The sequence below is a fragment of the Artemia sp. Qi Xiang Cuo genome, chromosome 9 (assembly GCF_049724085.1).
Source record: "Artemia sp. Qi Xiang Cuo chromosome 9, ASM4972408v1, whole genome shotgun sequence".
Classification (NCBI taxonomy): domain Eukaryota; kingdom Metazoa; phylum Arthropoda; class Branchiopoda; order Anostraca; family Artemiidae; genus Artemia; species Artemia sp. Qi Xiang Cuo.
This window is the reverse complement of record NC_142802.1, coordinates 42472376-42492113: the sequence shown is the minus strand read 5'-3', so window position 1 is coordinate 42492113 and position 19738 is coordinate 42472376. Positions and strand designations below refer to the sequence as shown.

At 35.8% G+C, this 19738-nt stretch overlaps 1 protein-coding gene across 1 annotated transcript in view; it reads left to right on the top strand.

Moving 5' to 3' along the window:
* The window catches only part of LOC148948670 (ecdysone oxidase-like), an 89091-nt gene that overhangs the window by 52131 nt on the left and 17222 nt on the right, over positions 1 to 19738 (top strand). Inside the window, exon 4 of the mRNA XM_089094991.1 lies at positions 9747 to 9930. Coding sequence (XP_088951117.1) covers positions 9747 to 9930 — 184 coding nt within the window. The remainder of the gene's footprint in view (positions 1 to 9746; positions 9931 to 19738) is intronic.

The window sequence follows — 19738 nt, the reverse complement described above, 5'->3', positions numbered from 1 at the left end:
CCCCCTAAACAGGAAAAAAAAATTTTAAGTAAAAAAAAAAATTCTAGGATACTCTGAACCATATATTTTACCTCTAATTTAGGCAGAATATTCCAAAATTCCTTCTTGTCTTCACTCTTTCTATTTGTTTTACTTTCCCTGTGGTCAGGATTGATTCCAAGACATTGTTCCCGCACGATACAAAATGGCTATAAGGCAAGGATTGTGAACTCGATCGATATCTCAGCTACAGTATCTGATAGCATTAAGTCTTTTCGTTGTACACTTCTCACTTATCTCACTGCAATATCTCTTTATTTTATTTTTACATACGGTATTATAATTTCTTCTTCTTATTTTTTGGATTGTTATTTAGACGCTTACACATAATCTCAATGTTTACATTATTTGATATAATTTTTAATGTTCTATCTAGCTAACGCATGTGAACACTTCTTTTAAAAATCAATTCCCTGCCCTCTGTTCTTTATAACTTTTTCATAGGCAGTTAAGCAGTGGAGCCTAAGTAAAAAACGGCATGATCCCAATGTATTATTCATTTCCATATTATTTTCACCAGGCTAAATAATATGAAATTAGTTGCCATAGAAACAATGGAGGGGAATCATTCAATTGGAAATTGAAACCTATAGCATCCATTTTAAGAGTCGAAGGTGATTAGAGGGCAGCCAGTTTCCTTCTACGCCTTTTTTAGCTCCCCCCCTAAACTCCCAGATAATTCTCATCAAAATTTTAAGGTTGCCATTTTTTTCAACGTAGCCAAAAGGTACCAAAACGATTCCCTGGTGATAATATGACAGTCATTAGAACCTGGGCCAAACACTATAAATTACAAGTTGCAATTTGTCTATATAAGTTGCAAATTATGTACCTAGGTTTTTATAGTTGGGAAAGTTTAATGTTTGATCCCGGGTAATCTTAAGATATTAAGATGAAACTTTCAGAGAATGAAGAGGGAGACTTTGAACTAAATCACAAGACTACTAAAAAAATATCTTTTTGAGGAGGACACCTGAGGGCATATAAGGTTTTTATAGAAGGCGTTGTCTTAGAAACTTCAAAAAAGGCTCATTCGATTGGAAATTCAAAGGGCTAGTGCCCTTTTTAATAGTCGAAAGTGATTGGAGGGCAACTAGCCCCCCCCACGCCCATCATTCCTCCAAATACATCCAATCAAAATTTTGAGATAGCCATTCTGTTCAGCGTAGTTGATTTCCAGATGGAAAATATCTTTTTGTGAAGGACACTCCCCCAAAACCCTCGGGGCAAGGGTTTTAAGTTATACCCTGGGGGCATATAAGGTTTTTATAGAAGGCGTTGTCGTAGAAGCTTCAAAAAAGGCTCATTCGATTGGAAATTCCAAGGGCTAGTGCACTTTTTAATAGTCGAAAGTGATTGGAGGGCAACTAGCCCCCCCCCCCACGCCCATCATTCCCCCAAATACATCCAATCAAAATTTTGAGATAGCCATTCTGTTCAGCGTAGTTGATTTCCAGATAGAAAATATCTTTTTGTAAAGGACACTCCCCCAAAACCCTCGGGGCAAGGGTTTTAAGTTATGCCCTGGGGGCATATAAGGCTTTTATAGAAGACGTTGTCGTAGAAGCTTCAAAAAAGGCTCATTCGATTGGAAATTCCAAGGGCTAGTGCACTTTTTAATAGTCGAAAGTGATTGGAGGGCAACTAGCCCCCCCCCCACGCCCATCATTCCCCCAAACACATCCAATTAAAATTTTTATATAGCCATTTTGTTTAGCGTAGTTGATTTCCAGATAGAAAATATGTTTTTGAGGAGGACACCCCCCACAACCCTCGGGGCAAGGGTTTTAAGTTATGCCCTGCGGGCATATAAGGTTTTTACAGAAGGCGTTGTCGTAGACACTTCAAAAAAGGCTCATTCGATCGGAAATTCAAAGGGCTAGTACCCTTTTCTAATAGTCGAAAGTGCTTGGAAGGCAACTAGCCCCCCCCCACGCCCATCATTCCCACAAACACATTCAATCGAAATTTTGAGATAGCCATTTTGTTCAGCGTACTATATTTCCAGATAGAAATTATGTTTTCGAGGAGGACACTCCCCCACAACACTCAGGGCCAGGGTTGTCAGTAATGCCCTGGGTGTATATAAGGCTTTTACATAAGGCATTTTCTTCGAAACTTCAAAACAGGCTCATTCGATTGGAAATTCAAAGGGCTACTGCCCTATTTAATAGTCGAAAGTGATTGGAGGGCAACTACACGCCCATCATTCCTCCAAACACATCCAATCAAAATTTTTAGATAGCCATTTCGATCAGCGTAGTTGATTTCCAGATAGAAAATATGTTTTGAGGAGGACACTCCCCCACAACCCTCAGGGCAAGGGTTTTAAGTTATGTCCTGGTGGCATATGAGGTTTTTATAGAAGGTGTTGTTGTAGAAACTTCAAAACAGGCTCATTCGATTGGAAATTCAAAGCGCAAGTACCCTTTTTAATAGTCAAAAGTGACTGGAGGGCAACGTGCCCCCTCCCCCACGCCCATCATTCCCCCAAACACATCCAATCAAAATTTTGAGATAGCCATTTTGTTCAGCGTATTTGATTTCTAGATAGAAAATATGTTTTTGAGGAGGGCACTCCCCCACAACCCTCTGGGCAAGGGTATTCAGTTATGCCCTGGGGGCATATAAGGTTTTTATAGAAGGCGTTGTCGTAGAAACTTCAAAACAGGCTCATTCGATTGGAAATTCAAAGGGCTAGTACCCCTTCTAATAGTCAAAAGTGATTTGAGTGCAACTAGCAGGCCCCCCCACCCACACGCCCTTCATTCCCCCAAACACGTCCAATCAAAATTTTGAGGTAGCAATTTTGTTCAGAGTAGTTGATTTCCAAATAGAAAATATTTCTTTAGGCGGACACTCCCCCACATCCCACAAGGGTAGGGTTTTAAGTTATACTCTGGGGGTATATGAGGTTTTTATAGAAGGGGTTGTCGTAAAAACTTCACTAAAAGCTAATTCGACTGGAAATTCAAAGGGTTAGTGCCCTTTTTAATAGTTGAAAGTGATTGGAGGACAACTAGACCACCCCTCCCCACACCCATCATTCCCCCAAACACATACAATCAAAATTTTGAGATAGCCATTTTGTTCCGCGTTGTTGATTTCCAGATAGAAAACATATTTTTAAGGAGGACACTCACCCACAACCCTCAGGGCAAGGATTATAATGTATGCCCTGGGGCATATAAGGTTTTTATTGAAACCTTTGACGTAGAAACTTGAAAAAGGGCTCATTCAATTTGAAATTCCAAGAACTGGTACCATTTTTAATAGTCACAAGTGATTTGAGGATAACTAACCCCCCTCTCACGCCCATCTTTTCTCAAAACACATCCAATCAAAATTGTTAGATATCCAGTTTATTCAACGTAGTTGAAAGTTTTGGAAATTAGGTCTTTAAGGATGAAAGCCCCTCCCCCACAGCCCTCAGGGCAGGAGTTGTAAGTTATGCCCTGGGGGCATATAAAGTTTTTATTTAAAGCGTTGTCGTAGAAACTTCAAAAGGGCTCATTCAATTGGAAATTGAAAGGGCTAGTGCCTTTTTTAATAGTTGAAAGTGATTGGATAGCGAATAACGCCCCTCTCACGCCCACCATTTTCCCAAACACATCCAATCAAAATTTTGAGATATCCATTTTGTTAAACGTAGTTGAAAGTTCTGGAAATTAGGTCTTTTAGGATGATACCCCCCTCAAAACCCTCAGTGCGAGGGTTGTAAGTTATTCCCTGGGAGCATATAAGGTTTATATAGAAAGTTGTTGTATATGATTTATAGTATAGATTTTAGTCTTCCTAAAGTTTTAAAAAGTTTTTTTTTAATTAATTATAGTAAATAATCTAAACATTGAGATTATGTTTAAGCGTATAAATAACAATCCAAAAAAGAAGAAGAAGAAATTAATTATACGGATAAAATAAAGAGATATTGCAGTGGGATAAGTGAGAAGTTTAAAACGAAAAGACTTAATGCTATCAGACACTGTAGCTGAGATATCGGTCGAGTTGACAATCCTTGCCTTATAGTCATTTTGTCAAACAGTTCGTGGTAACGAACTGTAAGTAAAGAGTGACCCGGATCAATAGTAACCGAAACTCTAAAAACAAGGACGTTTTTCAAACAAAACAAGGTCTTTAACAGTATTCCAAAGAGCAATATACATCAACATGTATTGCATCCCCCGACTCCTTCATCCTGAACCAATAACCCCTCTCACTGAGTTCCTGGCTACAGAAATCGATAAACATATTTTGAGGTTTGTATGGCATGTTAAGATTGAACAACTAAACAAGGGACTACTTTATCAACCTAAAGATAAAGGAGGAAATAGAGTTGTGTATCTTAGGTCAGCCTGCAAGAACCTCCTAATAAGAAATACCATTGACTCCATAAATGGAGGAAATCATTCTATTTTAACAAGAGAGTGGCTAATAAAAGCACTGAATGAAGAAGATTTTCCAGAAACAAAGATCCCAATGTATGCACGAAACATTTTTAAAGTTATACAACAGGCAAAAGAAACTGGCCTGTTAGAAGTAGAGGAAAAAATGAAAAAACGTGAAATTGGAAATTTGCTGGAATTGACAGGAAATGAACCAATTTATCATGTTATAGGAAAAAGAACCTTTTTTAAATTTTGAAACAGCATTTAGTGACCTCCCTGCCTTCCCCATGGAAACAAGGGTGAGAGAAGTTATGTTTATGATAATACATAGGATTATGCAGAATAGAGATAGAATTGGGTGTTTTATTAGAAGTGAGAACACAAGGTGTCACCTCTGTTCAGAGGTGTTACTAGATGGACTATCTCATGAATTTTTGGAGTGTGAGAAAAACGAAAATATTTATTATTTTGTTTTTGAGATAGTAAGAAATTTAGGTGTGAGTATAGAAAGTGAGGTAGATAAAAAAAAGGATTATGAAGTTAGATATAAGGGAAAAATTGGAGGATAAAAAGAAAAACATGGTGTGTTTTATAGTAGGAAATTTATGCCGGTATGTATGGAGTAGAAGAAAAAGGAAGGAAAAAAATAAATATCGATATTTTTAAAAAGTTTTTGGATAAAGAAATAGATTTTTTGAGAATAAGTAATAGATTTGAGAAATATTTTGAAATGAATATTTATTAAATTATTTTTTATATATTTTAATTTTTTTTTCTTTTTTTTTTTTTGGAATTTGAGCAGTTGAAAAGGGTTTTTAGAAAATGAGGAAATAAAGGAAAAAAATAAAAATTAAAAACTTTGTCTAAGTGTTGAGGGTATGTTTCTGTAAGATGATGTTCAGACAAAGTTTTTTATTTGGGCGTTTTTGAGGTAAGAGAGAGTAATTTGGGAGGATGGGATTATAAGGTAAACAGAGGGATTTTGGAGGCAAATTAAAGTTTTTTTTCTTGGAGTTTGTTAGTTGGTGCCAAAGTGGAAGGGGTTCCCTATACCGGAAGGGCACCCTACAAAGCGGCTAGGCAGATGTTGTATTAATGTTTGTTAATTGGTTGTAGAATGCCCCCAAATAAAATCTGTAAAGTATTAACTGCTCAAATTTATAGTTTAATTGTTATGATTATGTAAAGTTAAAAAAAATTCTAGGGTTTTTTTTTATTTTTTTATTTTTTTTTAGTCTAGGTGGTACATAAATGTAGTTATTAGTTTCAGAAATAAAGAAGTTAGTACAACTGAGAGGAGAGGAGGTAGGTTTAAAAAAAAAAAAAAAAAAAAAAAAAAAAAAAAAACAAGGACGTTTGATACCAATAGATACATCAAAAGAATCGGATCTTTATGCTGATTTCAAATATACTAATTTTATCAAGTTCAGTTATAACCCTCAAAAGTTATGCGCCTGAGAAAATTTGCCTTATTTTCGAGAAAGGGGGCAAACAACCCATAAAAGTCAGAGAACCCTAATAAAAATCATACCGTCAGATTCAGCGTATCAGAGGACCTACTATAGAAGTTTCGAGCTTCTATCTGCAAAATGTTGAATGTTGAGTGTTTTATTGTTTTAAAGAATAAAGTTGTGAAACAAAGTCAAACTTTAGCGCAAAGAGCGAGGCGTTGAGGAGGGGACAGCCCCTTTCATATACGGAATAATTTCTGTTCATTTTAAGTTTTAACGTCGCTCCTTACTTTCAGTTAAAAAAACTTGTTTTTTTAACTTAATTTCTGAACGTTTTTAAATTAATGCGGGATTTGATTTTGGCTCACTTTACTTGAATGATTAAAACGAAATTTGCGTATTAATTTTATTTTATTTTCCTAAATGGCTTTCTCGAAAGTTGTTTAATTATATTTACGAACGCTTTTATTAGTAATAAATATACGTAACTTACGAATTAATTTACGTGACGAACTTCTATATTCGTTTATTTTTATTACGTATACTAGGGGGGTTCCTCCCTAATCAATACCTCGCACCATACGCTAAGGTTCATATTTTGTTCCAACTATTTAAAAATGACCCCTTAATCACAAAGGTCGTTAACTAAAATAAATAGCTCTTATGAAAGTACTGAAAAGACTGTTGCGTAAAGAGCGGGGTATTGACTAGGGGGCAAAACCAATCATATACATAATAATTTCTGTTCTTTTATAAGTTTGATGTTGAAAAGTTTTCAGTTCAAAAGTTCTTCAGTTGAAAACTTTTTTTTATTTAATTTCTGATCGTTTTTTTTTTTTGTTTGTTTAAATAATGCCGGATAATCCGGCGCCCCTTCATAGCAATGTTCCTTCCCTCATGAAAACTTCCTCCATGGAAAGATCCCCTAAATTAATCCCCGATCCACCCCCCCCCCCTCTCCCCACACTACCAGAAAAAATCCCCCCTGAAAACGTCTGTATACTTCCCAAAAACCAATACTATATATAAACACTAGGCAAAGCTCAGAACTTGCAGCCCTTCCCCCGGGGCCTGTGGGGGATTAAATCATACTCAAAGACATAGTTATTATATTTTTCGACCATGCTGAGCAAAATGGTTGTCTCAAAATTTTGATCGGGTGACTCTGGGAAAAAATGAGCGTGGGAAGGGGCCTAGTTGCCTTCCATTTTTTTGGTCACTTAAAAAGGCATTACAACTTGTAATTTCTGTTCGAATGAGCCTTCCCGCGATATTCTAGGACTACTGAGTCGATACGATCATTCCTGGGGAAAAAAACAAACAAACAAATAAACACGCAACCGTGATCCTTCTTCTGACAAAAAATACAAAATTTCGCATTTTTGCACACAGGAGCTTGATACATCTACAGAATGGTTTTCTGATAAACTTGATCGTATGGTTAGATTTAAGGTTAATGTTCTATGACTATTATGGGGTTTTTCCCCCTTTTTTTCGAATCAAAGGCAAATTTTCTCAGAAGCGTAACTTTTGATGGGCAAAACTAAACTTAATCAAACTTATATATTTGAATTCAGCATAAAATATGATTCTTTTGATGTGTCTATTGGTATCAAAATTAATTTTTTTAGAGTTTCGGTTACTATTTAGCCGGGTTGCTCCTTACTTACAGTTCGTTACCACGAACTGTTTGAAAGCTGGATTGTCTGGTTCTTTTGACCTACTTTACAGTCAGTACAAGTATAGAACGTTTTTAGTTTGGCACTATCAGTTATCCGGTTCTAGGCTTATCCCCCACGACCAATTCCCTGAGAAAATCATCGCCACTCCGGAAAACCACCCTTCGGACAATTATTCCTACAAAGTTCCCTCCAGGGTAAATTCCCCTGCAAACAATTGCTCCCCAGAAAATTCCCGCTACATGTAAAATTGAGCAGATAAAGGGAAAGTAAAACAAATGGGAAGAGTGAAGAAAAGAAGGGATTTCGGCATATTCTGCCTATTTAGGAATAACCTGCCTAAATTATAAAGAAAATACATGGTGCAGAATATCCTAGATTTTTTTTTTTTTTTTACTTTTTAAAATTTTCTTTTTCTGTTTTAGGGGGATGGGAGGTGAGCTTTCATAGCCAAATAAAATCTGATTTCATAGTCAGATAAAAGTTAAATATAATAACTTGGAAATACGAAAATCAGTGGCAGCTGCAGAACGGGTTCCCTATGATGGAAGTGCATACAGATACATGCTGGGACTAAGAAGCTCAAGTTTTTACTTCCCGTGGACTTGATCTGGCACCAGTGTCAGTAGGTTAATACAAGATACCAATTCACCCCTGGTGATCGAGAACGCATCCATTAGGCATACATCGTAAGGTTTTCCGCTTGAAGTGCCTTTAAAGGAAATGTTTTTCAATTTAATTCACATAACCCCATGATAGCTCTTTCCTCAGCCCCCGCAAACACTAAAAACAGAAACAAAAGAAATAAAGATGTAGGCCTATACTGTAGGATACTCTGCATCATATTTTGGAAAATACATAGAATATTTCAAAATATCAGCTTTTCTTGGTTCGTTTTATTTGTCTTCCTCTCCCTTTGTGTGCTTAATTTTACATAGGCGGGGAGGGGTAATTGTATTCGATGGAGACTTTGAGGAGGGCATTCCTGGGGGGAATTGTCCGTTGGGGGGACTTATGGAAGAGAATTATCCTCAGGGGGATTTTAGGGGAGGGGGAATTAGCAAGGACACCCAATCCTCGATACTAAATGTAATTTTTGCTAAGTGTATTGTCACTGCACAAATCACTAGTGAGAAAAAACTTGCTTTGCCGAAGTTTCTGCTCTACCATTGACCTAATTGTAATTCTTGAAAAGTGCCACACAAGCAAATTCAGATCTTCAATTGCATGTCATGACTTTGACAAAAAAGGAATAAAATCTAGATCTAATCAAGCTAAAACCTTTTTTCAGATTAGATTTCACAATCAGGTTGTGAAAATCTGTCTTCATAATATCTTTAAAGCCTTAAAAGTATTGATGTGTTGGGGGCTAGGGGGTTGAAGTGTACTTCCTGTGGCCTAATTTTGACTGAAGTTTCATTCCTAAAGGTTTACTCACAGACTCCAACAGCCTTCCAATTAATATATATATATATATATATATATATATATATATATATATATATATATATATATATATATATATATATATATATATATATATATATATATATATATATATATATATATAAATATAAATATATAAATATATATATATATATACATATATATATATATATATATATATATATATATATATATATATATATATATATATATATATATATATATATATATACATATATATATATACATATATATATATATATATATATATATATATATATATATATATATATATATATATATATATATATATATATATATATATATATATATATATATATATATATATATATATATATACTCTTTTCGATTATCTAATTTGGAAGTTGGAAGTTTATCACACTATCTTTGAATGTCTCCTGTTTTTTAGCAAGATATTTTTGGCCAAAAGAAAATGAAAAGTTTGCTTCACAGGACTGAAAGGGCTCAGGGCTAAGAAAACAATTTGGATATCGTAATATAAACAACATATTCCAAACGGAAGATCTAATTTATGATGTTTAAAAATTTGTAAATTTAGATTAACTTTGGACATTTATTTTTCATTTTAAAGGAAAAGCTTCCAAACTATTGGGCCTACTAATCTGAAAAGCACTTGAAAGGCTACTTGCTGCATTTTAAATTCACTCTTAAAAAAAAACAAAAAAAAAACAAAAAACAGAGCAATAATTAACCTATGTTTTTAGGTTTCTAAGTGGCCTCGTGGAAAGATGTTAGGTGGGACTGGACAAATTAACTTTCACATTAATAATTTGAACATAAAAGAAGACTTACAAAAGTGGACAGAAATAGCAGGCTTACAAAATTGGAACAAAACAATCCTTGGTAAATATATTACCAGGATGTTTTGTGAAAATCAAGACTTGGATGGTGAGAAATTCATATGTTCTTATTATTATTTGTTGGATTATCAATAGTTTCTATTCTTTTATTTACCATAAACTGCAGCTTCCAAAACTGCATCCCACACTAACCTTCATATGGCGAGGGAAGTCACTGCATAAATAGTGTAATGCAGACACAATAAAAATATAGTATAAATGGTGGAGGAATCATAAAAATTCCTCCCCGACGGACCTTAACCCTGGTCCAGGTTTTACCTGAAATTGATGATTATTTGGCTAATTTATCACTTATTTTAAAAGGGTAGCATAAGCAAATGTTCCATTTAGGGTAGGTTTTTTTTTTTTTTTTTTTTTTTTTTTTTTTTTTTTTTTTTTTTTGTATGATTAGTTAGAGTAACCTTATTACTTGTGGACTGTTGGCTTGGCTGTTGGAGATGTTTTGGATTTTTCTATTGTTTGTCGTTTTGGCTGTATTTGATTTCGTATTTTATATTGAATAATATTGGTAAGGATTATATTCAAAGGGGTTTGCCGAATATTAGTAAGTGTAATGGTCGTTGTTTTATTTTTCAAGATAACTTAATACCTCGAAATTATTTTAAAAGCACTTTATATAAAAAAAATTTTAAATTTTTATGAACTGGACAGGAAAATTGCAAAACAAATAATATTATATATTTAATAGAATGTAAAAATTGTCAATTACAGTATGTGGGGGAAACAATTAACAATATATATATATAAGAGATTTTCGGGACAAAAACCCACAATTAACAGGAAAAAACTAATAATTATCTAGTTCAACACTGTAATAATGATACTTGCTCGGTATCTAATCTAACTATTACAATTTTAGAAAATCTGGACCTAGAAAACTTTACTAAAGAGGAAAAAAAATAATAAATTACGCAGACAAGAAGAGTATTGGATCCATGCTCTGGGTACTGCGTATCCTTCTCGGCTAAATGATCGAGTTGCGAAATACGGAGACATGTCAAATGTAGTTGCTAATTGTATCAATGGGTTAACGGAGCACCCTTCTTTTAATTGCCCCATTAAACGTAAAAACCGATCAAGAGGACATAGGAAAAATAATAAAAATAATTATTTAGATTTAAGTGCATTTTTAATCGATTTAGTTTACATATTTGAGAATAATGGAATGACTAGTTTAATACAATCTTTAAATAAGTTATCAAAGAATAATTTAGTAAAAGTTTTCCGGATTTCAAAAAATAGTACAACATGTAACTCAAAAAATAAATTAATTTATGATGCAGTTTGTATTTTAGCTAAATCAAAATTTAGCTCAAAATACAATAAATCTGAAAATATTTTAAATAATTATAATATATTATATTTGTCTATTAATTTTTGTTCTAAACAAATAGAAGATATTAATTTAACGAGACTCTTAAACTAGCGGAAAGTAAAGAATGCCCTTCCATGTTATTTGGTGTATAATGGTAGTCCAATTTTAACATATAAATTATCAAAAACAATTTGTCAAAGGATTTTTAACTATAATTCAATACTTAAAAAACTGGACAGGGGGAGTAATTGGAAACCGGTTTGTAATTGTGAGCACTTTTTACCGAATTGGGGATCAAACTTATAAGCATATTGTAACGGGGGATTTGTCCATTATAAAGCATCGTGATCTTCAAAAGATAATAAAAATGGGGGCTAAGTTCCGTCTTTCTTACCACATAAGGCCAGAAGATATTCTGCTGGCCTTAGGGGATTAAAGAATGATTTAAATGTATTTATTGATAATTGGTGCAAGAAGGAGAAAATTACTAAAGATAAATTTCAGAATTGGATAAATTTGATTGTGACTAGTGTAAGAAATAAAATGTATAGAATTAATCCTACAGATTCTTTGAAAAAATCAATATTTTATAATGCCAATATGAAACAAGCAATTGCTAATTTACACAATGAATTTATAATTGTACCAGCTGATAAGGCTGGCAATAATTTTGCCATAATTTGTCAAAAACTATATTCTTATATTTTATCAAAAGAGTTATAAACAACAAATACATACGAAAAGGCCCAGATAGAGGAGAAGAGTTTAATTGAAAATATAGAAGAAAGAATTGTGAAAAATTTCAATATTAAAATAAATGATAATGAAAAACAGTTTCCTTTCTTATATTGGATGATAAAATTTCACAAAAATCCACCAACACCACGTTTTATTGCTGGGGCAGCCAGGTGTCCTACCAGAATTGTGACTACTGATTTATCTTTAATTTTAGGTGAAATTAGAAATAAATTTAAAACATTTTGCTCTGGAATAAAAAATTTTTCTAACTTTAACCCATATTGGAGTGTTAATAACTCGTTACAAGTGATAGATTCTTTGGTGAATGTTTCAGCTAAAAGAGTCGATTCATTTGATTTTACTACTTTGTATACAAATTTGTCACTAAATTTAGTATTAGAAAAATTGAAAACGGTGATAAAGAAATATTTTCTTTTGTCTAATATGGGATTTTTGAAAGTTGATACTTTTAATAAAAAAGCCCGATGGACGAATTTCTTTAGAAGCACTATTAATTCAAGATGTTATAGCTTGGATATGGTATGCGATCTATTGGAATTTGTTCTATTTAATACATTTATAAGATTTAGTGGGAATTTATATAAACAAACTGTAGGCATTCCTATGGGTGGGAATGCAAGTCCATTCATAGCAGACCTGTTTTTAAGTCAATTAGAATATGATTATATGATAAATAAAAATAGCCCAAGCAACGTAAAATATAACCTTTCAAATAATAAAAGATATCTGGACGATCTCTTGGTAATAAATTGTTCAGAGTTTATTGAGATATCAAAAAATATTTATCCACAAGAGTTAATTCTTGAGCCTAGCTATGGGATGGGACACTCCGACCATTTCTTAGATTTAAATATTAATATTTCAAATAATAATAAATTAGTTTTTAAATTATATAATAAAACGGATGATTTTAATTTTGAAGTAATTAATTTTCCATATCTTGAAAGTAATATACATTCAAATATTACTTATTCGGCTTATTATTCCCAATTATTTAGGTATGCAAAAATATGTAGTAATTACACAGATTTTAAAAATAGATGTAAAAAGCTGAGCGAAAAACTGATCTTAAGAGGTTTTTCTGCCGAAAAAATTAGTTGGCAATTCAAAAAATTTAGTTTCATGTATCATGAACTCTTAAGTAAATATACAAAAAATTATAAAGAAATACTGAAAGATATTTTAATATGATTTCTCGCAGTTTGAGTTTTCTATGGGTTCCAAACAAGCTTGAGGATGTTTAAATTGGTAATTGGTTCCAGATACCAATAAAAGATACATCTGGACATGTCGTCATTTGTTCCAGAATGATCTCTTTCAGTGACCTCTGGGATTTGATTATGGAAACATTGAAACACTTTTTGTATGTAATTTCTAATAGTTTGACTAGTATGCATGTATTTCACAGGTTTGACCTGACATAGGGTTACCATATAGATCTTATGGTAGAGGCGCCACCGTGCTGGGTAAAGAATGTAAAGCCTCGAAATCCGTTAAGGCCGGTGGTATTCTTCTGATGAGCCCTAAATGGAAGGTTTTACTTGGAAATATTTTGCTAGATTTAAGGTGCTTTTGCAGGTAATTTTACAACGACTTACATTTATTGATGACAACTTTGCATGGATTTGGACTTTTCTATTTGGTTGATGGTTTGGGTATACTGTTTGGTCCTAGGTAGTTGAATGGATGTGTAAGGTGAGAGCCTCATTCAAGTGCACATTTGTCTCAATTGCTGGATTAGGACGACAGTTTTTTTTTTTTTTTTTTTTTTTTTTTTTTTTTTTTTTTTTTTTTTTTTTTGCCAAGTAATTACCTCTAGAACATAATATGAATCCAGGTTGGATCTAGTGCTGGTGGAGGAATCATAAAAATTCCTCCCCGATGGACCTTAACCCTGGTCCAGGTTTTACCTGAAATTGATGATTATTTGGCGAATTTATCATTTATTTTAAAAGGGTTGCATAAGCAAATGTTCCATTTAGGGTAGTTTTTTTTTTTTTTTTTTTTTTTTTTTTTTTTTTTTTTTTTTGTATAATTAGTTAGAGTAACCTTAGTAGAGAGGGGGGTGTTACTCGTGTCACGCACCCCTGCTGCCACCTACAACTTTTTTAACACCATATATTGACACGAGAACCACGTGGTTTATGGTTTTTGTCAGTGAGAATTTGAAAAAACAGGAATTTTCTCACTTGAAAAACCATGAATTTTGTCACATTTATGGTTGTTTTCATGGATGGATATGTGTGTTGTTCGATTTATTTGATGTTTTTCTCGGATGTCAACATCAAATTATGGATGTTTTATGGTTTTTGTCAGTGAGAATTTGAAAAAAACAGGAATTTTCTCACATTTATGTCTGTTTTTCATGGATGTTTAATGGTTTTTGTCAGTGAGAATTTGAAAAACAGGAACTTTGTCACATTTATGGATGTCAACAGCAATTCATGTCTGTTTTATGGTTTTCTCAGTGAGAATGAAAAAACAGGAATTTTTCTCACTTGAAAAACCATGAATTTTGTCACATTTATGTCTGTTTTTATGGTTTTTGTCAGTGAGAATTTGAAAAACAGGAACTTTGTCACATTTTTGTATGTTTTTATGGTTTTTGTCAGTGAGAATTTGAAAAACAGGAGCTTTCTCACTTGGAAAACCATAAACCACGTGGTGCTGTCACGAGTCAGAACACCTGTGCTGTCGACCTCAATTCACCTATCGTGAATCAATAATTCCCCTTAGAAACAACAAATTAATTTTCCTTTCTTGACAGATCAATCAATCAATGACATCATCTGTCAGACTTTAAAAATTTTCACCTAGAAACATTTTTCCAGGAATAGATCCAAAATCATTAATGTCTTTGCCTCGGGAACAGTTCTACTGCTCGAACTCCAAAGGATATTAATAACCAAAGGCCATGGAAACAATTAGGCAAGAAACATCTTAGCGATGAATTGTTTTAGCGCGCGAGAAGGTTTCATATTAATTTGAAATGCGTTAGCACAGAGATGCCAATAACAAAGGAACACGCTGAATTTACGTTTAGGGATTATTTGGGCGAAACCGTTTTAGACAGGTTATGGAACTATTTCGGCGAAACAGATAGAGACATTTTAAAAGAAGATTTTGAAGACATTTTGGAGGAGGTTTTGAGTGTGGTCGTTATAATACACAAGTTTCATTTGAACAGTGTTGTGAGGTCCTCTAACCCAACCCCAAAGGGTCCCAATCCTCCTACCCCAACCCCGAAGGAAGCCCCCGGTCCTCAAAGCCCCCCAAACTCCCAAAGGGCCACCGGCGCCCCCAAAGACCCACCCAGACCCCCAAAGGCCATCCCCAGGCCCCCAGGCTCCCAACTGTCCCCCCCCCCGGACCCCCAAAGACCATCCCTGTGCTCCAAAGGCCCTCCCTGTGCCCCCAAAGGCCCTCCTCCGGTCCCCAAAGGCCCATCGAGCTCCCAAAGGACCAACGGGGTCCCAAAGGCCCTCCACCGGCCCCCAACTGACCCAAAGGCCCTCCCCTGGTCCTCAAAGGCCCCCCAGGGCTCCCAAAGGCCCAACGGGGTCACAAAGGCCCTCCACCGGTCCCCAAATGTCCCCCAGGCACCCAAAGGCCCTCCCGGCGCCCCCAAAGGCCCTCCTCCGGTCCCCAAAGGCCCAACGAGCTCCCAAAGGCCCAACGGGGTCCCAAAGGCCCTCCACCGGGCCCCAACTGCCCCAAAGGCCCTCCACTGGTCCCCAAAGGCCCCCCAGGGCTCCCAACGGACCAACGGGGTCACAACGGCCCTCCACCTGACCCCACAGGTCCCACCGGCACCCAAAGGCCCTCGCTGGGTCCCAAAGGCACTCCTCCGGGCCCCACAGGACCCTCGAGAACACAACGGCCCAACCGGATCCAACAAGACCATCACCAGTCCCCACCTCTCCTCCCGGCCCTCACTGTCCATACCGGCACCCCCCAGGCCTACCCAGACCCCCCAATGCCATCCCCGGACGCCCCCCGCCCCTACCCCGGGCCCCCCAGGTCCCCCCGAGCTCCCACAGGGCCACCGGCGCCCCCAAAGGCCCACCCAGACCCCCAAAGACCATCTCCGGGCCACCCAAAGGCCCATCGAGCTCCCAAAGGACCAACGGGGTCCCAAAGGTCCTCCACCGGCCCCCAACTGCCCCAAATGCCCTCCCATGGTCCTCAACGGTCCCCCGGGCTCCCAAAGGGCCACCGGCGCCCCAAAGGCCATCCAAACATCAAAGGCATCGTTTTCACTTTCATAGGTATGCGTTGTCTGAAACCTATAGTTTGGGGTGACTAGTTTGCTATTTTTGACTTTTCTGAGCTAGGTTTCTTAGCCGTTCTTAGGTGAGTGTTGTCTGAAACCTAGGATTTGGGATATGTACATTACTATTTCGGGCTTTTCTAAGCTAGATTTCTTAGTCTTTCATAGGTATGTGTTGTCTGAAACCTATGATTTGGTATGTGTGGGTTGCTATTTTTTGACTTGTCCGAGCTGGATTTCTTAGCCATTCATAGGTGAGTGCTGTCTGAAACTTGTGATTTTAGATGGTTAATTTGCTAGTTCCAGCTTTTATTAGCGAGGTTTCATAGCCTTTCATAGGTGTGTGTTGTCAGAAAATTACGATTTGGGCATGTGTAGTTTGCTATTTGAACTTTTCAGAGCTAGGATTCGTAGTCCATCATTGGTGTTTGTTGTCTGAAACCAATAGTTTGGGATGACTAGTTTGCTATTTCAGACTTGTTCATTTTGAATTTCTGTCATGAAATGCAAGAGTTGGAAAATTAGGGTCTTAGTCCAACAGCTCAGTATTGGGGACCCAGTCCACCAGCTTAAACGGTGGAAATTCACTAGCTCAGAATTGGGGTCTTAGTCCACCAGCCTGAATGGTTGAAATTCACATTAGACGACTCAAAAACTTACACACACACAAAAATTTACACACACGCACAAAAACTTACACACACACACAAAAACTAACACACACACAAAAAAACTTACACACACACACATTAAAAATTACACACATACAAAAAAAATTACACACACACGATGAAAATTACACACACACACACACACACACACACACAAAAACTTACACACACACACACACACACACACACAAACTAAAACAAGAACACGAAAAATTAAATGTACACAAAAACTAACATGCACACAAAAACTTAAACACACACACACACACACACACAAAACTTACACACACACACAAACACGAAAACTCACACACACACACACACACCAAAACATACAAACACACAAAAACATAAACACACACACACACACACACACAAAAACTTACACATCAACACAAAAAAAAATCACACACACATGCACAAAAACATACACACACACACACACACACACACACACAAACTAACAAACACACACATGAAAACATACACACACACACCAAAACTAACACACACACAAACTAACACCCACACACACACACACACACACACACAAAATTAAACAATAAAGAGAAATATATAAAGCTCACAAAAACTTAAAATGACACAAAAAATAACAAACACACACACACACACACACACAAAAAATACACAAACACACACACGAAAACTCACACACACACACACGCAAAAACTTACACACACAAAATAAATTAAACACACACACAAACTTACACAATAACACAAAAAAACTCACACACACACACTCACAAAAACTTAGACACACACACACACACACATACACAAAACTCACACACACACACACGAAAACTTAAATACACACGCAAACACTTACACACACACAAAAAATTACACATCCACACGAAAACTTGCACACACACACACGAAAACTTACACACACACGTCAAAACTTACACACACACACACACACAAACTCACACACACACACACACACACAAAACATGACACATGCACACGAAAACTAACATGAACAAAAAATCTTACATTCACAAAAAAACTTACACACACACACACACACACACACACACACAAAACTCACACACACACACACACACACGAAAACTTACACACACACGCCAAAACTTACAAACACACAAAAACTTACAAACACACAAAAACATACACACACACAAAAACACAAACAAACACAAACACAAACATACACACAAAAACTTACACATGAACACAAAAAAACTTACACACACACACACACAAAAACTTACACGCACACAAAAACTTACACATGCACACAAAAACTTACACACACACACACGAAAACTTACACACACAAAAACTAACTCACACACACACACACACAAAAACAGACACACACACAAAAACAAACACACACACACACACACACACACAAAAACTTACACATTCACACTAAAACTTACATTCACACAAAAAATTACATTCAAACAAAAAATTACACACACACACACACACACACACACACAAAACTAACACACAAACAAACAAACACGAACACACACACACACACGCAAAAAAAAACACACATAAACAAACAAACAAACACACACACACACAAACACACACATAAATCAACACACACACACATACACAAAAACTAACACATGAACAAAAAAAACTCACACACACATGCACAAAAACTTACACACACACACACACACACACACAAAACTTACACAAACACACAAAAGAAAAATCACACACACACACGCCAAAACTGAAACATACAAAAAAAATAACACAAACACAAAAAATTACACATTAAAACAAAAAAACTCACACACACACACGCACAAAAACTTAGACACACACACACACACACATACAAAAAACTCACACACACACACGAGAAAACTTACACACACACTCCAAAACTTACACACACACAAAAACTTACACATGCACACGAAAACTTACACACACACACACAAAAACTTACACACACACGTCAAAACTTACACACACACACACACACAAACTAACACACACACACACACACACACACACAAACTTACACACACACAAACACACAAACACTCTTAAACATGCACAATAAAAATTACATTCACAAAAAAACTTACATTAACACAAAAACTTACACACACACACACACACACACACACACACAAAACTTACACACACACACACACACGAACACACAAAAACACAAGCCCAAAATAAAACAAACAAAAAAACATAAAAACACAAACACACAAAAACAAACAAACACCCACACACACACAAAAAAAAACTTACACATTAAAAAAAAAAAATAACACACACACTCACAAAAACTTACACACACACACACACACACACACAAAACTTCCACACACACACACACACGAAAAAAAACACACACACAAAAAAAATTACACACACAAAAACAAACAGACACACACACACACATACACACACACACACACACAAACTTACACACACACACACACACACACACACACACACACACACACACACACACACTCACACACACACAAACTTACACAAACACACAAAATACTTATATCCACACGCAAAAGCTTAGACACACAAAAACTTACACCCACACGCAAAAACTTACATGGCTCTCGGGGGAAGGGCTGCAAGTTATAAACTTTGCCCATTGTTTACATATATGAGCCATTCTGTTGCGAAAACACACAAAAGTTAGAAAAAATACAAAATATTCCTTTATTACCTCTGAAAAACGGCTAAAAATGAATAATTCATACATATTTTCAACTAGCTAAGGGTAATTTTTTTAAATATGAGCCATTCTGTTGCGAAA